This window comes from Trichoplusia ni, chromosome 2 (genome assembly GCF_003590095.1).
Source record: "Trichoplusia ni isolate ovarian cell line Hi5 chromosome 2, tn1, whole genome shotgun sequence".
Classification (NCBI taxonomy): Eukaryota; Metazoa; Arthropoda; class Insecta; order Lepidoptera; family Noctuidae; genus Trichoplusia; species Trichoplusia ni.
Window position 1 is genome coordinate 17,742,111 of NC_039479.1, and position 17,753 is coordinate 17,759,863.

Genomic DNA, 17,753 nt, shown 5'->3' on the forward strand with positions numbered 1-17,753 from the left:
TAAATGCGAAAATAATTTTGAAGCAACCATCTATCTGAGGACAAATTATTTTTAAATATAGTACCTACATAATTTATCCATAATTATAATTATATTATGTAGCTAGAAATACTATATAATATACCATCAGCCTATACACGTCCCTCTATTGAGCATGAGCCTCTTCCCATATAAAGAAGGTTTATTACCTTGACCAATATTTAAGCCAAATATTGGTCAAGCAGTAAATTAAAACAAAAAATATTATTGGACACAAAATTCTCACATAACAACAACATTATTCGACAATTAATTGAATTAATGTCTGATTCTCGTCGGGTAACGTGAGAAACAAATGAGATTGGTATTGTTACATTGCATAAGGCGCGTCTTCGCGACAGTGAGAGTATTTCTACATTTTGTAGGTCGACATGATTGTATTGGGTAGAACGAGACGCGAGCGTGAGACATTTGGAGCAAGTGAAACCTAGACACACTTTATACTTAGTAGTCATTAAGGTTGATATACATATTTTTGTGGTCGGATTATTAAGTCACAAATATTTTTCCATGACTTTTTTTTGTAAAGAAATTGTTCTTGTTTATTTTTTACAAATAAATTAATGATTTTTGAAAGATTTTAATATTCCTTATTTGCATTAGGTTGATTGCTAAGAGATTTTTTTTGACTACTTTACAATTTTTTTTTATTACAGCTCAAATATTTTAAACAAAAGGGTCTTGTCGAAATTTGATAATTTTCGCTCAAACTAGAAACTCGCTAATAGTATTTCGACGGTTATGGCTCAACGATGTTACACATTTTGCTCGAACCGTATCGATGTTATGAAATGTGGGAAAAAATCATTGGCTACCGATTTACTGTAACAAGCGCATGCTAATCTAAACGAAACAACTCAACCCAGTTTCAAAATTTGTTAAGAATTTAACATGTTTTCGAATTTGTTACATATCTACGTTCGAAACAAAAGAAAAAAGTCGTATAGCAACAAAAAACTTTTACATTTTTTGTAACACTTATAACTGTTATTAAATTAAAATGTAAGTATGTATTTATTTTTGTAAATATAATGGTTTCCGTGATTTTTTCACTAAAATCTTGAGGTATCATTTTGTAGTCAAGGTCACAAAAAATATTTAGCCCTTATACGTAAAGGCTGCACGAAAAATGAGCGAAAAGAAGAAAAAAAAATAACTAACTAATTTAAACAAAGAACTTTCTTTTTTCATAATAAAAAATTAATAAATATTATACACGACTTCAATAAGCAAATAACTACATAATTATGTTTACAATAATGCGCTGTTTAAAATTACACCCTCGTAATAATTAGAAATATTTTAATATTATTATTCATAAAAAACCGGACGAATAAACTGTCATATCTACATTAAAAATATTTATTTATCAACCGGCGCCGGCTCACCTAATCTCAGCTTTCTTCGCATCGGAGAGAGCGCAACCGCGATTTTATTTTAAGAAAGTCTATCTTTTTATACACAAACGATTTATCATTAAAATGAAGCGACTTACCGTATAAATGCCAAACAAAACACAATCACAATATAATTGGCACAAGAAAGTCCGCAAGTTCACAGTTCACAGTGGAAGCGGCGCGCGATCTCGGCGCAGTACGCAAGAGGTTCTAAGTTCGTTCTCGGCCAGTGTCGTAGTTGCACTGAGCGGGCTTAACGGAAGAGCAGTGCGTGGTTGCGCTCGCGCACGCTCTCCTAAAAGTAAAACCAAATAAGCGCGCGTACGGCGTACCGCGTAAATCGGTAAGGTATCACTGTCGATCTAACACCCTACACAATGCGTCGCATGCGCGGGTGACTTATTAAGGTTAAGGATAGGAAAGCAACGCAGCGATAGTTATGGGCATTTTTTGCGTAGAACAGATTCGATATAGCGTGCCTAAATAGCGTGACTCGATTTTAATGCTAATTGAGTTTCAGTAAGATACAATTGGAGCGTGAGAGTATCTCTCGATACTCAGGTTTAATTAGCAGATGTTTGGTCTAGTCTTACGTCTTCGTTCGAGAAATCTGTTTAGGTCATAAACACTACCATGATAACAAAATATTTTGCTGTTACAAATAACACCTGGAAAATTTAGAATTGAAGCGAAATATGTCAAGAGAAAAATGACAAAATACGTTTTCTCGACAAAACACTAAGGAGTTCCATTATAGATGATGCTGATGACAACATGTATGACGATAAATTCCAATTAGGTTCAGGTCGTGACTGCAGTCGCGAGGATACGTGCACTGTCATAGCGCTCTGATAAAGTACTGGGCGACTAGGGTAAACATTGGGCTTTGAACCAAGATCTATACAGAGGCGTTTAGTCGTGCGTCTCACCGAGGAAATCATTACAAAGAGTAGTAATAAGTATGTATTTGTGTTGCTCACGCATTAACCTTACCTGGTAACGTAGGCATTAGTCGTAGTAATGGTATTATTGAGAATGACATCATTGTTGCGTGTCATGACAGTACCTATATTTTTTAATAACTTATCAGGTAACACAGTAAGTCCTTCTTACTATTTCTCATTAATTTCGACAGAGATTCTGATGTAGTCAAATGTTTCTGTTGGGTTTGTACCAAGCTTAGGTGTTTCGGTTGCTTTCGTTGATTTCATTGTAGATCGTAGACGGAAATATGTGGCGGGCTGGTCCCAATAAAAAGGCAGATTTTAATAATTAAATAATATATTCAGAATATAAAGATTTCACTAAAAAGTAAATGTGTAAACAGATAAAAAACAACAATTGTCAAAGACACGTCACAAGAAATGTATTTTTGGTTGTAGTAACTCAACATCAACGTGGTTGTCAATGAAAGTCAGTGTAAATAAGCAGGCATACTCATACTCAACAATAAATTACATCATCTCTAACTGAATTATATTCAAAACGTGAGTTTAGTAACACTAAAACTATACATACTTAAAACAAAATAATACACACTTAAATTTCCGCAAAACGTGAAATATTTAATACGTAAGTAGCGTAATAAAAATTGCCTGTTGCCTCAAGCCCTCATATTGTCACCGCATCAAAGTGCCTACACTGTGGTAACGGTATACTTGCGAAACAAAGCAATATTGAAGCATGTGTGAGGAAATTTTAACTAGAACGTTTAATATCGAATACTTGAAGAACTATTTCGGCTCTTATTAAGCGCTACGTGATCATATTTCCAATCGTGATTGATTTCTTGCATAGAATAGGCGAGATTGTAATTTTTAATACAGTCACTATTTACCGAAACCATTTTGCTTACAAACTTTTATTCTGATTGCGGTAGTGTTTAATAATTCACGCGTATATCAAATTTATATACAATAATAAATTTACAATTTTATATTAAACCAGGATTTAGGCTTCTAGAATAAAAAATAAATTGAGTAATTGAGCAAAAAATGAAGGATTAATTTTTCACGTTTGTAAATTTTCATATTTTTATTTGACAAATCGTTAAGCGGTGGATTAAGCTGCTTTCATTAATATTTTACGTCGAATTTTGATTTTTATAACTGACTATTTCTGACACAATGGTTAGTGTAGAATAATCAAACGGAAAGAAGAACTCCTACTTATTTTCTTATGCATTCATGCTATTTGTTTTCTTTACGTATATTATTTAGTTTGTTTTCAGATCTAGTTTTAAGAGTCAGTTATACTAATATATCAACTATAAGTCGGCTAAACTACTTTACGTCTATTATGAAGGTCTTTTCGATACCCGGCCAAGGTGCGGTCCCTGTCACGAAGACGCCATTCTTAGCTGTGTACTACGTGCCTCCCTTCTTCTACAGCAACAGTATTCCTTTAGGAGGTGGTCGTACGAAACAGTCATTTGTTCGATAATAATATGTATCGTTGTAGCTTTTTTAAGGTGAAATGCAAGTTCGGTTTGGGTAAGGAAACCTTTATTTATATGGCAACTTTTGGGAGGATGATTCATTTTTTTTAAATACCACTCTCGCACTAATGTTTTATCCTTACGTCGCGGGGGTTTTCACAAACATTCGAGTCAGTCTGTGGACAAGCATTCGCTTGTAATAAGCGTGATGGCCTCGACCACTCGCCTATCAAAGAAACTTAACTGAGGATACCTTAACAAGAGAATTAATTAAAATGAGAGAGATACAAATCACACCGTTGATGATCTTCAGTACAAAGAAGAGATTATTTGTAGAACCAAAATGCAATCAGATTATTTTACATCTGGAAACGGTAGCACGTACCAACTTGTTTAACAAACAAGCATCGTGTACCATTATAGAATAACAAACTAATTATGAATTGGTTTCAAAACCAGTTTCAAATGGTATTCAAAAAGAAAGTTTGTTAAGCCAAAGGTGACAAGTACAACTTTTCAACTGACAAATTCGATAAGCAGTTTACAAATCACCATTATCTTAATGTTTCATCTGTTTTTGCGTATCGGATTATTTTAGTACTAACTCGTAATAGCTTGTATCCTATGTTAGCATGCACAGAATAGCTGCACAGAATGTACTTTTTATTTTTATTTCTTGACCGTTCTTTTTCATAAGAATTACATTTTAGAACTTTATTTTATAGTTAAGAATTGAGTCCTGCACTAATCGAGCAATCCTCAAATATATGTATCAGTAATTCATGGTATAACCTTAAATAAATTAGTAAAAGACGTCACAATATCGCAAATGGCCACAAAAAAAAATTAAGACAAAAATAAACATTTTCATGGTTGAAAAGTTTATCAAAGAGCGGGAAGTTGGCCATGATTTATCACTCTAAATTGATTTAATGACTAACAGACGACAACGCTGTGGCGCCAACAGTTCTCTGAGTTTCAAAACTTTTACCTTACCGATAATAAATGAAGCAAGTTATGACAGTTGGGATGGATTCGTGACCATTTGTGCGTGCTGTCAACGGCTACGTTCGCTACTGAACAAAGCAATTAGCACCGGGCGCCATTAATATTGTAAATAAACTTGATGAGATTGGATGGTGTTGCGGTATCAACGTTGAATAGATACTGATACTTTGAAACAAAGTTTCTTAGAAAATGGAATATGATGGCTATTAAAATATTCTATCAGATGGTGTTGATATTGAAACTTTCAAAATAATAAATAAATAACTTTGTTCACCTGAAATGAGAGGTGAAAGATGATAGGATGATTTAAAGACGTTCAATGAGGGTTTAAGGTCACGCGAGACAATCAATTAAAGAAGGACTGTGGGATAATATCCAGCAGTAGGAACGTAAAAGCAAAGATAATACGTTATGGATTTACAAGATACTAAACTCAAGCCAGACATATGTTTGAACGTTAAATAATACACTCTATTAATCTATCATTAGTGTTCATAACTGTACTTACATAAAAAAACTTACCGACTGAATTACATACCGAACCTTTTTTGAAGTTGTATAAAAACCGAAAAGGTTAAGCTAGTTTTGTTTGGAAAGTACTAAATAATGTGTTAAACGTATACGGTCAAAATAGACAATTCACTGTGTTAAAGAGTTTATATAGCACGTGATATTAAGCGTGCGTTTAATTAAAACATTGAAGATGCCAAATAAAGACACTCAGAATAGGCATTTTAGAATCACATAAATGTTTGTTCTATACTGGGATCGAATTCAAAGCGCATCGTGTACAAATGCAGTGACTCATACAACGCGGCTTTTGATAAAAAGGTATGATTAAAATGTATTACCATACAGCCAATTTCTCAGGAGCAAAATTTTAAACAGTTAAAATAAATGTTTTATTTTTTTATTTAATAGTACCTATTCACTTAGTATACCTACACGTTACACACAACAAGTACATCTTTAGTAAGATTATAATAACTTATTTTGATTATCTAACAACCAATTCAACAAACCAAACGTACAACAGTGTTAAACTGTAAACAAATAGTAAACAGCAATACGAAACTAGAGCTATCTCGTAACTTCACGCACTAATGACGTCGCCCGGACCCGCCTGATATCAACAAAATATTTCGTAACCTTTGAAATTATGCAAATGAACTACGGTTTCATACGTAGATTTCACATGCGACCTTAGACGCGTCACGACCTATTACGTGGTAATATTTGCCATCATTAAATCAATTAAGACCCCAAGGGTCAAAGTTTAAGGGAATAATTGAAGGAAACCCTTGGTGGTGATAATGAAAGCTTTGGTGAGGTGCAAGCTATGGTGTCAGATGTTGTTTGTTAAGTGTGTTTGTTTATTACTATACGTATTACTTGGTATTCAGGATATGACATAGATAAATAAGGTTTAGAGATAATATGAGAGTATGAGAGAATTTCACCAATATAAGAAATTAGTGTGGGATATTATCCATTTGCAAAAAATATTTAGATAAATAAAAATAACTAAAAATATTGACAACACTTTTATAATAATTGTGCTATGTAGGTAAGCGAGTCGTTTGTATGTCGTTTATACAGCACAACTGGATGAATTATAAAACAATATATTGACAATATGAGCATCACCAGCACCGCCAGAACATTACACGATTGACGACGAAAAAAATGCAAATTCCGAACCGTCGCGAAGTAAAACTGGTGGAAAGCAAAACTTTTCTCTGAATGACAAAACTCGCAATGAATACTAACACGGAATCCCTTAGCATTTAAATGAACGAGACCTACCGGGTGCCCGTGTAGCTGAAACTTTTTTAATTTCGTCGAAAGGAACCAGGTGGCCAGCTCACGTCAGTTTCAATTCGACAGACAATCCCTACGCCCCTCGTTTCCCTGAATTCTTGCGATAAGGTAAGGCACTTCAGGAAGAATCGGAGTGGATCCTTTTAATTGAGATTTTGATTTTAATTCCGATTATTTGAAAGTAATTTTTTTTTATAATGACGTATATTTTTGTTGTAATGACTTTTTTATGTCATGAAATCCGCTAAAATGTTTGATGTGAAATTCCGTACAGAAAATTAGGACCGATCAACCTTTGCTTAATCTTGCCCTTTAATTTTTTTATAGCGGCAACAGAAATACATGATTGCATGCATGTGATACAACCTGATGACGGACTGACAAAGAGACAGACTTCAGAAGTAGCGTTTTACCCTTTGGGTACAAGACCCTGAAAATAAAATTCTTGTTTCAAAAACCAAAGAAAGTCTATTTTTACCGCAACAATTAACAAACTTTAGCTACGCCTAACAAATATTAGTTATTGCTATTGTTATAAGATCCCGGTACAGCTACCGTACGACGGACAACGAGAGATAAATGAAAACGTAATTAAGCAAAAGGAAAACTTTTTGGAGAGCGTTAAAAAGTTTCTTAGCTCCAGCTGCATTATTTATTTCTCTCTTTTACGGTAATCTTGTTACTTTTTGTTTGTTTTGCATTTTTATTTGTATCTTATCTGATGCAGGCTGGTTGGCGAGGGTTTGTTCCAAGTTTAATTTGAAGCCAGCTGAGTTTTTTTTTAATCGTAATTATAGTATTGTTTTATTTTGTTTCAGTAACTTGGCGAAGAAGCCTGCTTGTGTATTTCCTGATAATAGAGTCGTCCCAGTTGTTACAAACTAAAATTGGAAATTTCTCCTTTTTTAACATTATGCCAGGAGTGAGCTAGTAGGCTGTGTTTTAACATTGCTTTCCCATAAAAGAGAACCAAAATGACTTTTTATATAGTCATATTTTTTGCTAGGTGCTAGGTAATGGAAGTTGCTCCATTTGACTGCTCCACCCAGCTGAATAATTTCTGGTCATTCCATTTTTCAATTAATTTCTTTCAATTTTGAATTTTATTGATGGACTAAAGTCTATTCATTATATGTTTCTTTTTATATTCTACAACATTCACAGAAGTCAGACATCTAGTCTCAAACTAAGCAAATCTTGTATTATAAATACTAGACACCTGATAAACACGCTTATATATTTCTAAGTACATACATAATGCTGTTAAATTACACCCAGATACAACAAATGATCTTGCTCATTGCACAAACATTTGTTCTGGAATCGAATCGCCGCATATAACAGTCAGAGCCACTAACCGCGAGACCAACAGGCCAGTCAAAATGTTCTATTAAAGGTTTTAAAATGTCATACCAAAAAAAATTTAGTTGATGCTTTATGTACGTAACCACAGTTGTTTAGTCTACTAGATTAGTCCTTGTCATTGTACAATTATAATTACTCGGCGATCATAAACGAAAAACAATACTGACCTTAACTAGTTACTGATAACAGTAGGACAGTTTTAATGCGAGCAATTATAACATACTCGTAATCGAGCTCGGATTTGCATCTGGAATGCAGCACTATGTGTACTGACTTCTAAAGATTTTCTCTTGTTCCCTACCTTAGAAGTGCCTTCACCAATACTGGAAATTAGTGCTTGTGGTTACTACCTGATCCACTCCTGTTAGCTCATGGAAATAGTTAGAAGTTAGAAATGCAATAAAAGTGCTTTTGAAATGCGTGCTCTTAAGAGGATACGGATGCTGAGTCCCGCGTCTCAGTACTAAAAGAGAGAGTTTTACATCTTTGGAAGGGTTCTTTCTAAGCGTAGGCTTACGGGATGTATTAGTCGGTGCAATTTTGTCATATCTTCAAGCTTTGCGCGCCGATCGGACTGCGACCTCATAGCAAATGTTGTAATAATTAGTTTGCCACTAATAACAAATACTGCAATTAGAGCTGCCTTGAAGGAAAAAAGTTTTAACCCTATGACCACCCACAATGGTTAAGAAGTGATCAAAATATTCGCACCATAAGTAAAAACTAAAAACATATGATCGATTTTTAATTTATCGCATTCAAACTGACAGGCAGCCTCAGTTAGAAGGATTATTTTCTAAACTGAATGATTATGCATGGATCTCTTAGGAAGTATACTAAAATATGAACAATTAGAAAATAAAATAGGGGTCTTATCGACGAGTCCTTCAATTATCTGTAATTATTGAGATAAATAGCTACTCAGAAGGATGATCAGAAAAGTATATATACGTAAAATAATTGAAAATAGTCATAATACAGTTGCAGTTACAAAGATGTGCAAGTTAAGTTTTTTCTTCTTACTATTTGTGGCATTTTGCTCTAAAGGTATTGTTTCCTTTTTGGTATTTTCTTATTTAAGACTTTTTTATTAAATATACTCCTATACTTTAAGTATTCCATTTCTCTGATAAATTCAAAGTGTAGAGTGACCTCTAATAATTCTTCCTCTAAAGAGAGAATTCTGTTTATCTTTTGTCATATTTCAGACGTATTGTGTAAAAGTCGTGGGAGTAAAGTCAAATCGGACGATGGTAAGATTGTTGGCGGGAATGAAACTACCATAGAACAGCATCCCCATATGGCGTATTTATTGTTGTTTAACGGGACTGTCGACTTTCAATGTGGTGGATCCATCGTCAATAGGTTCCACATTGTCACCGCTGCTCACTGTCTTACAGAGTAAGTACGAATCAAATTGAAATAAAAAAAATTCCAGTCTTAAATAATGACAAGTGACAACTATCAAAATTTGTTGGAGTAATAGTTTAAACTGAAGATATTTCCTTTTCCAAATTCGTCTTTACATATGTGTCTTAATTTAGTTTTTTTACAAATAACTATATAAGTAAGTCGATGCAGTGTGCAACTTGGCCAATTATAAATCATAACGCACATTTGTTTAGGATTAGAAATTGTACAATGTATGTAATTTGTAGTTATTTATAGAAGAAAGTTTTGATACTCACAGAAACTGTTCATCGGATATAATTTTATAGTAATATGCTCAACTGTGAGATAAAGAGGGCTAGGGAGGTTATTAAAGTTATAGATATATACCTATATGTCATATAAAAGGAGGTTGATAATAAGATACAAAGTAGAGTCAACTTAAATTACATTAATGAAATAAAGGTCTTGTTGAATTTCATTGACAGCATAATAAGAGTACGGATACGGATTGGCAGTACACGTTCTAATAGTGGAGGAGAGATGTATGAAGCTACGTCATGGTTCACACACCCAATGTATGATAGTCAAACAAGCGACTACGACGTCGCCGTCGTCAGAGTTGCTTATGGTATGACTCTAAATGGTGTCACTACGAAGGCAATACGTATGGTCAGTAGGGCAAGTGATGTGGAAGACGGAGAAGATGTCACCGTCACTGGATGGGGCACTACTAGTGTGAGTATCGAAAATACTTTTTAATAACTTCTTACTTTCTCAATAATATACAGTGCATCTATCATGTTTTTATCTCTGCACCACCCTAAGGTCGACTGGTAGAGTATGCCTAAGTCATTTAGTAAGCATCTGTATACGTTGTGAATAAAGGATAAATAAATTATTAAAAAAGTTTTATCCAAATGATGTTTAACACAATATATTACCATCTGGTTTCTCTAAAAGATTTTTGTCAATAAATCCTCGTTCGTTTTTTGTCATCGAGACCTTGTTTTATGATTTTTTATATTTCAGGAAGGTGGTTCTACATCTACAGAGTTAATGGAGGTGACAATACCCGCAGTTAACAGGACTGGTTGTAATACACTCATTGGCAATGGCGAGAGCATCACTTCAAGAATGTTCTGTGCCGGTCTACCAGAAGGAGGAAAGGATAGTTGTCAGGTACTGGAAGACCTGTCGTGTATTCTTTGATGTACAGAACATAGTTCAAAGCATCACAGTTGTGATAATTTTCTACCAGACTTTCCGAATATAGCTTGGGAGAAACATGCGAAAAAATTGGGTAGGATAAAAGGGTAAAAACCAAACTCCGTTACGAAGGCTCTGCTGTCTGTCCGTCTTACTTTCATCAGGCTGTCTGTCATAACCGCAAACGAATTGAGCGATTTCAATTGTTAAAGATGAAATACTTCCAGGCGTGGGTTTGAAAAATTCGGTCCAGCTATTTAAAATGAACATGGCAGAAGAGAAAATGGGGATTTAAATACACTATGCTTATTACAGGGTGATTCTGGTGGTCCGGCGGTAGTGGACGGTCTGCTTGCCGGGGTGACTTCGTTCGGATTTGGATGTGCTCGTCCGAATTCACCTGGAGTTTACACGAGGATCGGACAAACAGTGATCAGAAGCTTTATCCGTTTGACAAGTGGATCATAATTTAATGACTTACATTTTCACGAAGTTCTTTTTCATGTTATAGTATGTTACTTTATTTTTGGGCACAACTTGTATTTACCGCTCTCACAAATGTTGTTTAATCACTTATTTAAAGGAAATAAATTATATTGTTTGTTGTTATTGTTATATTGATAAAAATATAATAAAGGCAATGTGAAGATTAAAATGTGTTGTTTGACTGTTATTTTTAAACCCGACGTAAAAAAGGGGTGCTTACAATAATATGGCTGGCCCAATGTCGAGGCTAAGTTTTATTCCAAAAATGTAGTGTTGTAATGTAGAGCGAATGAACAATATAAATTGAATGTAAAAATTTAGCCTTTGTACAAGGCGCTTCTTTTTTTTCGTGATCGTTCTCATCGTTCAGAAGTATCTGGAAAAAAAATGTCTGGATGTTCAAAACTAACATGAACAGCATCTGTTAAATTACATTTAATTGTGGAGTGTAAAAACACCTCAGTTGCTCAGTCGCGGAACTATACCACGGAATATTAGGTACAAATCAAAAATATACCCAATATCATTGGGTATAAAAAAAGTAGCCTGGTTTTATTTAATTTTGTATGACACGTAATCGGTGCATAGATCTCTCAGAAAATAAAGATAATTAGAATAGAACATTAAATGCGGGCTTTATCGAAGAGTCCTCCAATTATTAGTAATTATTGCGATAAGATGTTTAGAAAATTCTATATTCAATGCATACTACTTTTATAGTTACAGAAATGCTACAACCTTTCTTTTTGACAGTAGTAAATTACACGTAGTATGGATGTATTGAACTCGGGTATTTCTAGTAACTGATGTTATGGGTAGAATTAATTTAATTACTTGTTTTCTACAGCTAGCTATTTTTTTTTCGCCGTGGATTGACGTGGAATATATTTTTCTTGCCTATATCTGATTAATTTCATTGCGGGTTGTAAAATAGATAATCGTTTGCCCTGGGACAAATATAACTTAAGTGTTTCGGTGGTTTTCGTTGATATCATTGGAGATCCTGGCTGACAGAATTTGTCGTGAAGGGCATGATTGGCGAAGTGGTCCCTTTAACAAAATCAACCTTGTATCACCATGTATGTATCGAATTATAAATGCAGTTTTAGCCCATAGATCCAAATTCTCTCTTTTGAGTTCTAGACCATAAGCAGAAGTATTCTTGAACATTTCCAAAGCAGTTATCAACATACATATAATAAGGCAGTACCTGAAAAGTATTCTTTTTTCTCCCTGTTTTTGTTTCTTTGTTTCCACAGATAATATTTTTGTCGATTTAAGTTTTATATAAGAGAAGTATTTTAGAAAAGCAGTAGCTGTTCGTTTCAAAATTAATACGAGTATATTAATGACAGACCAACGTGGTGACCGGTACAATTATATAAAGAGTAAGTATTAGAGTTGCGCCGATTGATAAGCGTTAGCTCGGACAAATGTCTGTTAACAAGCCTTGTTTGTTTACGGGATCAAAGTAGTGGTTCATGTAAAAAACAATTGCTTTACATGTGAGAAAAACAGGGTTGTCGGGTACCGAGTAGTCGCATCACTAATAATTATGGTTACGTCTCTAGGATGCGATTAAAATATGAACCATTAGAGTAGGACATTTAGCCTTATCGATGGCTCCCCCAATTATCGACAATTATTGAGATAAGTAGATGTTCAGAAAAGTATGAATATGTGAAGTAATTGAAAGTATTCACAATACGTTTCAAGTAGTTGCTAAGATGTACAAGTTACGTATTTTTTTCATATTGTTTATTGTGTTTTGCTTTGAAGGTATGGTTTTATTATTTACATTTACATTTTCTTTTTTTATTAATTTTAAGTCGCATAAATAAAGGCTCTAGATATTTTCTAAGTCTTTGGCTACAAGCTACTCTCACGTCAAGTGGTTTTATTGCAACTGCAGATGGTAGACTATTCAATGACTAATATGGCAGCAGACCTTCAAAGGGGCAGAAAGCAAAAGAAGGGCATTTTCAAAAAGAGAGTAGATTTATTCATTTATTTACTCAAAATAATGGCAGAGAAGTTTTCACAGAAAAAAATGCCCTCTAATTATATGCCCGATATGTACGATAATAGCCCTCTTTTTGTATATTAATATTTTTTTATGTTTCAGATGTGTTGTGTAGAAGTCGTAGGCGTAAAGCCAAATCGGACGACGGTAAGATTGTAGGCGGTACTGATACTAGTATAGAACAGTATCCTCATATGGCGTACTTGCTGTTGCTGAAAGGGATACAGTATTATCAGTGTGGTGGATCCATTGTCAGCAGGTTTGCCATAGTAACGGCAGCTCACTGTCTTACGGGGTCAGTATAAATTGAAGATTAAAAAACCGAAGACCAACCGTGCAATAAAAGTAATCTTTAAACTAGTTATCGTTTAGATACAAATATTTTTTTTTGGAAACTAGGTCTATGCGTTTTAATTAAAGTTGTTTTTACTATAGGAAGCAATTTGTATACGGTCTTATTAACACGTCTGCAAATTTTGGGTGGACGTTTTTGTGATTTGGAGTGTAAAAATATAATTTTAATGTTAAAACTATATTAAACTTGATTAAAACTTAGCAAAAGCTATTCAATTCTGTATTAACCACCTTCTACTTGCTGCACTCCTTGTATATAATTTGCTGTTGAATAATTGGTTGAAATGTTTTAATATCGAGGTTTATTTCCAGCGTTACACGTGTAACTATTAGGATTGGTAGTACAGACTCTAACAGTGGAGGTACGACATACGAGACTTCGTTATACTCCATACATCCAAGATATAACAGTATAACCAACAACTACGATATCGCAGTTATAAGAGTCGCGTCTGGTATGACTCTGAATAGTAACACCACGAAGGCAATACAAATGGTTGATTCGGGGAGTGATGTGGAAGATGGAGATAATGTAACAGCTACTGGATGGGGCGCTACTAGTGTAAGTATCACAAAATTACTCAACAGATTCAATCAGATCCATATAATATGGCTTAATTTAGGTAAGACACTTAGATTTTTTGTTCATACACGAACTCCCTCTTTAGAGTAACGCACACGGGGCAATAACTGACCTGGTTTACTAAAGTTCTACTTTCTGTCTGTTCGTCCATCACCAGGCTGTCTCATAAATTGCAATAGATAGAGGTTAAAAACTTAACAGATTGCTATAACAAAAAGAATAAATAAAAACAAACATAGAGGTGAACAAAACGTTATGGATAAAATCTTATTTGCAAATCTGACTTGTACTGGCCCGTTTTCTCAGTACCCTGTATTTAACTTTTGTTTTAGGAAGGAGGACCAACTACATCACAGTTGATGGTTGTGACGATCCCCGCAATCAATAGAACTACATGTCAGCAACTTATTGGCAACGAAATAACAACAAAAATGTTCTGTGCCGGTCTACAAGAAGGGGGAAAGGATACTTGTCAGGTACTATATTTTTACAATAAACTGTTCAGAAACTGCTGTTTAAAACGCGATTGCCTAGAGGCAGGGTCAGGAAGTCTAAAAATGTTTACAGCCCCGGGCGATGTAAAATCATATAAAGCAGTGTTCACGAATGTCGTTAAACGTTGATCTTTGACAGTTGTTAAATATCTTATAGTAACTTTCGTGAGAATGTTTCATTATTACTGAAATGTTACAACGGTTTGATTACGCGTATTTATCAATTGCCCAACTAGTTCGGATTCAAGCTGAGTCCTTAATCATGAGCTGACGCGTTGGGGTCGCGAGAGTCGAAATCGTTGCATTGCTAAGTCTGTACGTACAATTCAGTCAACTGAGGGCCTACCGCCGAGTCTTGAAGAAATATTATAGCTTCTGTGGAAGAGAGATACTGCTCTACCCCTGCAAAGAGGGTTCATGCTTCTACAACCATTGTAATTACTTTAAAACGTGGTAATAGAGAATCTTGTTTAACCTGAGCTCTCAGCATTCTGTCGAAGAAAATTTAGACGAGAAATGCAAGTTGATTTTTTTATTCTTCCAGACGTGGAATATTTGAACCATGAGTAGAACAAAGGAAAGAGAACATTCTTTCAGATCTGTTATGTTTATTTGCTTCAGGGTGATTCTGGTGGCCCTGCTGTAGTGAACGGTCTGCTTGCTGGAGTGACCTCTTTTGGATATGGCTGTGCTCGTCCGAGTTCGCCTGGAGTTTACACGAGGATTGGCGACGATGCCATTCGATCGTTTATTCGGACGATTGCTAGAACCTAATTTAATTGTCTTCAAATGATTGCACAATATGTTTAACTTTTTGGGATGGGTTTCTTTTAGTAATGTAATCAATTTAATTTAGGCACAGTTACGATTATACTTTTACATTTTATTTTCGTTTATAATATAAGAAATCTTGCTGTGTTAAATAAACTGGTTCTCACTCTAATATACCTAAACATTTTCCTCAAAATATTTACCGAAATACGTTTTAAGCCTTTAATTATTAAGAACATATTTTATAGTGCCAAGAAAACATTAATTGCTTTCATAATTCAAATATCCTCAACACTGATGCATTCCGAAACACCTTTGATCCCTGAACAATAACTTGCGCTTACAATGAGCACGCCCATTAGTGTTTTCATGTATTCAAATGTACGGAGTCTTACGGAATTATCCCACGGGGCCAGTTATACACATTTACCTGTTCGTACGACGAGATATTACAGAAATTAAACATAACTTTGCTATCCGGCGAAAGTTACGGGTCAAACGAGGAAAACATTTCCGAGAGCATGCGCTTGTATTGTTATTCGTGTTGTACTTCCAACTAATTAATACTTGGATTTGAGATCTAGTTTAATATTAATATTCTCGGAGATGCTGACATTTTTATTGTTTCGAACTAGCTATGTGACTTCGTTAGAAAAGTGACTTTGGTCAGATATTTTTTTAATAATTTATTTTATCTATGAAACTATATACAATGGCGGTTTTAATGCCTGAATAAATCTTTTTTTAGAAAACAAATCTAAGTTATTATCTAAGTTGGCATAACTTTTTTCTTTATGAATGAGTTGACATGTAACAAAATGTATACATCGAAGAACCACAACCGATTCAAAGCAGCCGTTACTAAGTTAATCACCCACAAACGCACTGATTTCATTTTCTCGATATCTTTTGCAAGAAAGAAAGCGTTCTTAAAAAAAATAGTTTACAGATTTTGTTATATGTATAGATTCTGATTGCTGTTATAACGGCAATTATACTACATTTTTTGAGCAATATTCAGCAGACTTGCTCAATGGGGGTTTTTAGTTCAAAATTCAAATATTTGGATTCTACATTTCCTCACGACTTTTCATTTCTACTTTTATCAGCGATTTTCTGAAATATATTTGAAAAGGTAACAATGTTACTAACCTGCTTTGATTGAAATCATTTTTTTCTTGCTGAATGGAATATAAATTCTCTTCTATTTTGATTAAATCACTAATTACATTATAAACGAAAAATCTAAAAACAAAAATCCATTAATTCTTGTTATTATTCTCTTAGGTTAAAAGTACGTAATTCAAAGCATAATTACGTGCCCACTTTGAAATATTTCTTTTCTTTCCACTTTTCTTTACCGGTCCCGTAATTAGCTCGAACGTAACAAAAGTACCTTATATCTTTTGAAAAGAAAAAAATCTTTTCTTAAATTCAGCAATGGACGGACGCAATCAAAATCCCTAATGATTACAGGACATCATTTAGTTATTCAACGAAATAGGAGCATGTTCTCGAGAAAAAATGGTGGATTAATAACTGAATTTTCAGCAAATTTACAATGTTATTATACAAATTGCAATTGCTTTCATTTGTTATATTACGGCAACCAGGTTTGATCATGGATGACCTTTAGTGAAAGTTAGATCAAGATGTCAATAAAAAACATATTGCACGGGAATATTATATATTACATCGCAAGGCTTTTTTATTCTAGACCTACCTGCAGAACGGCGTTCAGTACCTAAATATTCGTGGCTGTCAGCTGAAAGTTCGAGGAAGGCGAAATAGGAGCCGAGATCTCATTATCTAAGTTGCATAATTTCTGCTACAGAACGCCGAATTAATGGCCTCAGCGTTCCCCTAATGCCAGCAAATTATTTGAAGGTACAATCCCCGACGTTAATTGAAAGTTTACCTTACGAACTATTAGAGTACTAGGGTTTAATATTAAGCAGATTTTTAATGTAATTGCTGCTTTAATTCGAGGTATATTGTTAAATTATGTTGTATTTGATATTGGGTAGGTAAGGCAACCAAAAAATCAATGTAAAATTATTTGTGTTTTCTCATAGTAAACCAGTCAAAAGGAAAAATAACAATGAAATAAGTTTGTTAAACTTTAAAAAAAAATACAGGAAACCAAGACATTTAAAACAGTTCATCGTGTTGTGTTCATTCATTTGTTATGTTTTAAGAAAATCTTAAAATAAAATTGAATTTATTCCTTTTATCGAAAATCTCCCCTCAAGAGTACATACATTCAAAAGTTATTGTCATATCTTAAGTTCAGCTACAGTGCACCTTAACAATTTAAGGGATAGCATCGCCACCAAAAACCACCTTATCATATGGAAATAAGGTTCTTATTTGCAGT

At 34.2% G+C, this 17,753-nt stretch overlaps 3 protein-coding genes across 4 annotated transcripts in view; 2 read left to right on the top strand and 1 right to left on the bottom strand.

Moving 5' to 3' along the window:
• The window catches only part of LOC113508509 (probable serine/threonine-protein kinase nek3), a 128,267-nt gene extending 125,088 nt beyond the window's left edge, over positions 1–3,179 (bottom strand). The window contains exon 1 of one of the 2 annotated variants that reach the window (XM_026891585.1): positions 1,535–3,179. The gene's annotated coding sequence lies outside the window, so the exon portion shown is untranslated. The remainder of the gene's footprint in view (positions 1–1,534) is intronic. The other variant, XM_026891588.1, reaches the window with a different exon arrangement.
• The window catches only part of LOC113501857 (trypsin-3-like), a 39,023-nt gene extending 27,658 nt beyond the window's left edge, over positions 1–11,365 (top strand). Inside the window, exons 2-5 of the mRNA XM_026883153.1 lie at positions 9,182–9,468; positions 9,945–10,203; positions 10,486–10,638; positions 10,981–11,365. Coding sequence (XP_026738954.1) covers positions 9,182–9,468; positions 9,945–10,203; positions 10,486–10,638; positions 10,981–11,133 — 852 coding nt within the window. The 3' untranslated portion in view covers positions 11,134–11,365. The remainder of the gene's footprint in view (positions 1–9,181; positions 9,469–9,944; positions 10,204–10,485; positions 10,639–10,980) is intronic.
• Positions 11,366–13,026: 1,661 nt separating this feature from the next.
• Positions 13,027–17,424, top strand: LOC113508510 (trypsin-like). The gene is made up of 4 exons (XM_026891590.1): positions 13,027–13,469; positions 13,841–14,090; positions 14,444–14,587; positions 15,227–17,424. The coding sequence occupies exons 1-4, from the start codon at positions 13,369–13,371 to the stop codon at positions 15,377–15,379; spliced, it is 648 nt and encodes a 215-aa protein (XP_026747391.1). The 5' UTR covers positions 13,027–13,368; the 3' UTR covers positions 15,380–17,424.
• The last annotated feature ends 329 nt before the right edge of the window (positions 17,425–17,753 follow it).